Here is a 2,500-nt window from a genome sequence, read left to right on the forward strand (position 1 = left end):
CGTCATAATGTTTCCCGCCCAAAATCTTTTTCCTAATGATCAGTGCCTTCTCATGGTATTCTTTTGCTTCATTGTACTGTCCAAGTTTGAGATAAACATCTCCCAAGTTTTTATAACTTGATGCTACGTTGAAATGATGCTCACCGTAAATTGCTCGGTAGATCTTCGTAGCTTCCTCGTGGTAAGATATTGATGATTTATACTGGCATGTCATTGATAATGTTAAGCCGTGAGTTTCAAAGACAGTTGCTTTAATTACGTCGCCCTCTTGTGTGCTACTTATATATTGAACAAGATCACAGGCCGATTTTGAAAACAGAATTGCGCTGGATGAATTACTGAGATCAACAAACACAGAAGCAGTTGAACTAAGCCACGAAACGACATCGTCAGGAGAAATGAAGGGTTCTAACTCCTTCACCCAGAAAACTTTAGCAGAAAAAGTGTTTGTAAGAATTTCGTACAACTCTTTGCAATGAGTGGTAATCCGACGAAGCAATACGCAAACGTCCCCACTTCCATACAAACCATTGTGCTCCGACTCAATAAGGGAGTGAAAAACCCGAACTGCTACAGATAAACATTCATATTTCTCTTTGACCTCCATTAGTGGCATTTTTCTGAGTACTTGATGAACAACGTTATGCACTCTTAAATAGTCGGGTGCCTTGTCTTCAATGTATAAAACCATAATCAAGGAGGAGTTTAAAATCTTTGCTTTGATTAACTCGTCAGTCTGTCCCGAAGTGCGAACATTGACAAAGTTGACAGCTGTTTGAATTGGGAGAGGTTTCGAATCACATAGGGAGAAAAGGAGAAATGTCTGTCGAAGAACGTCATCGCTTTCCAAAATGCTCTCTAACGCCAGTTTTATTGCTGCAGTCATTGTTTTTGAATAAACTGAATTCCTATCAGCGAGGGGTTCTTCTGTTATTTCACGACCGCCTCCAGTAAGTCTTTCCAAGTAGTTATTCCAGCCATAGGTTGGAGAACCATGACTCACAAATTGTACGTAAAATGCAGCGGCTGCTAAGGCAAGCGGCTGATACTCGAGAACCTTGGCAACCTTTTGAACTAGCTCGTCATTGGAAATTTGCGACACTTGTTCCAAAAGCTCTACTGCGTCCCCGGGCTGCATTCCTGCACTGAGTGACTCATGGTAAGTATGGGGAGCATTTGTAGGAATTGCACTGGTATCTTGAGTTGTAATCAGCACCTGACCATGGCCCCACTCTTCACTGGCAGTCTGAGGTAGGAACTTACAAACTGAGGACAGCTCAACAACGTTGTCTGCTATTATTAACCACTTTGAGAACTGTTTAAACTTTGGCAGAATTAAACACCGGAGATGCTGAATTTTTTCCTCGGGGCTGATTGCTTTCGTGGTAGCCAGGTTGGTGTAACTGTAATTGGGAATTCCCACATGTTTAGCCAGATTAAAGTAGGAATCAGCCAGCGTTTCAAAGGTTTCGGCATTCAGGGTTGCGACGAATGTTAAGCCTTCACTTTCACCTGATCCTATTTTGAAGAACTCTTCTCCAATTTGACGAGCAATTTGAGTTTTGCCACATCCAGGATTTCCTGATAAATAAATGGTACTGACTGCTCTGTTACTTCCATTGTCCAGCTCTTGCATTTTTGTCATAATCCTTGTGACGTCATTTGAACGTCTGATAATTTGGTGAGATGGCTTGGAAGTGAGATTGCAGAAAGACTCAACTTTGGAATTAATCTCTTGCGTAAGACATTCAACCTGCTCTTCTTTTTTTTGTATCGTGTCTTGTGCAACTTGTAAATCAGATTTGACTTCTTTCAATTCTGACTGGAGATTAGCAACCTGTGCCTTAAAGTTGCTTACTTCTGCTGTGGGAAAATTCGTCTGGTTTTTAACCGTCTCTATATCACTGATCGGAAGACTCATAGAGTTGAACGCCAGCAACACCCTTCCGACATAGCCAGTGAATTCAGCATCAGTAAGTTTCGCCTCGCTGATATGAGCAATGTCATTTCTGACTTGACGAAGATCATCAACTTCTTTCTTGATGGCTTTACTCAGCGTTGTCCCAATGCTATCTGAGTACAGGATCGCGAAAAACAAACAACTACAATCCCATTCTGCCGTGTTTCCGTTCTGTATAGTCGCCAGATAGCGCGAATTCTTCGAACGGCTTTTTCTAGACTCCCTGTTAAAAAAGTCCAAACCATTCTTTGGCGTGTCTTTCCATTCTCCAAGCGTTGTTTTGTATAGGAATTCCCATTCTTGTTTGAGGAGTTTTCGTAGTCCCTCTGGAACCAAGTTAAAAGCGACGTAGCAAATTCGGAAATAGTTCAATTGTTCTGGGGTATACTCCATTGCTATACCATTAGGTTCTGGTTACCAAGATTTACGCAGAGCAGTGAATGGGCCGTTTATTCTAGAAACGTTTTCTCCGGCCCTCTGGACAAAGTTTTCTTGGTGCTTGTGTTTCTGCCTGTGAATATAAAGATGACAGAGGACGAA

At 41.8% G+C, this 2,500-nt stretch overlaps 3 protein-coding genes across 7 annotated transcripts in view; 1 reads left to right on the top strand and 2 right to left on the bottom strand.

The window, feature by feature from the left end:
* Nucleotides 1-2,446, bottom strand: part of LOC149107130 (uncharacterized) — an 11,196-nt gene extending 8,750 nt beyond the window's left edge. Inside the window, exon 1 of the mRNA XM_089297180.1 lies at nt 1-2,446. This exon is cut by the window's left edge and continues 8,750 nt beyond it. Within this exon, the coding sequence (XP_089153306.1) occupies nt 1-2,353 (2,353 nt within the window). The 5' untranslated portion in view covers nt 2,354-2,446.
* The window catches only part of LOC110051350 (uncharacterized), a 434,502-nt gene that overhangs the window by 324,970 nt on the left and 107,032 nt on the right, over nt 1-2,500 (top strand). The window lies entirely within an intron of this gene.
* The window catches only part of LOC149107124 (uncharacterized), an 86,931-nt gene that overhangs the window by 77,377 nt on the left and 7,054 nt on the right, over nt 1-2,500 (bottom strand). The gene's annotated exons all lie outside the window — the stretch shown is intronic.

The sequence above is a fragment of the Orbicella faveolata genome, unplaced genomic scaffold (assembly GCF_042242905.1).
Source record: "Orbicella faveolata isolate gen_17 unplaced genomic scaffold, um_ofav_v1 contig_27, whole genome shotgun sequence".
NCBI lineage: Eukaryota > Metazoa > Cnidaria > Anthozoa > Scleractinia > Merulinidae > Orbicella > Orbicella faveolata.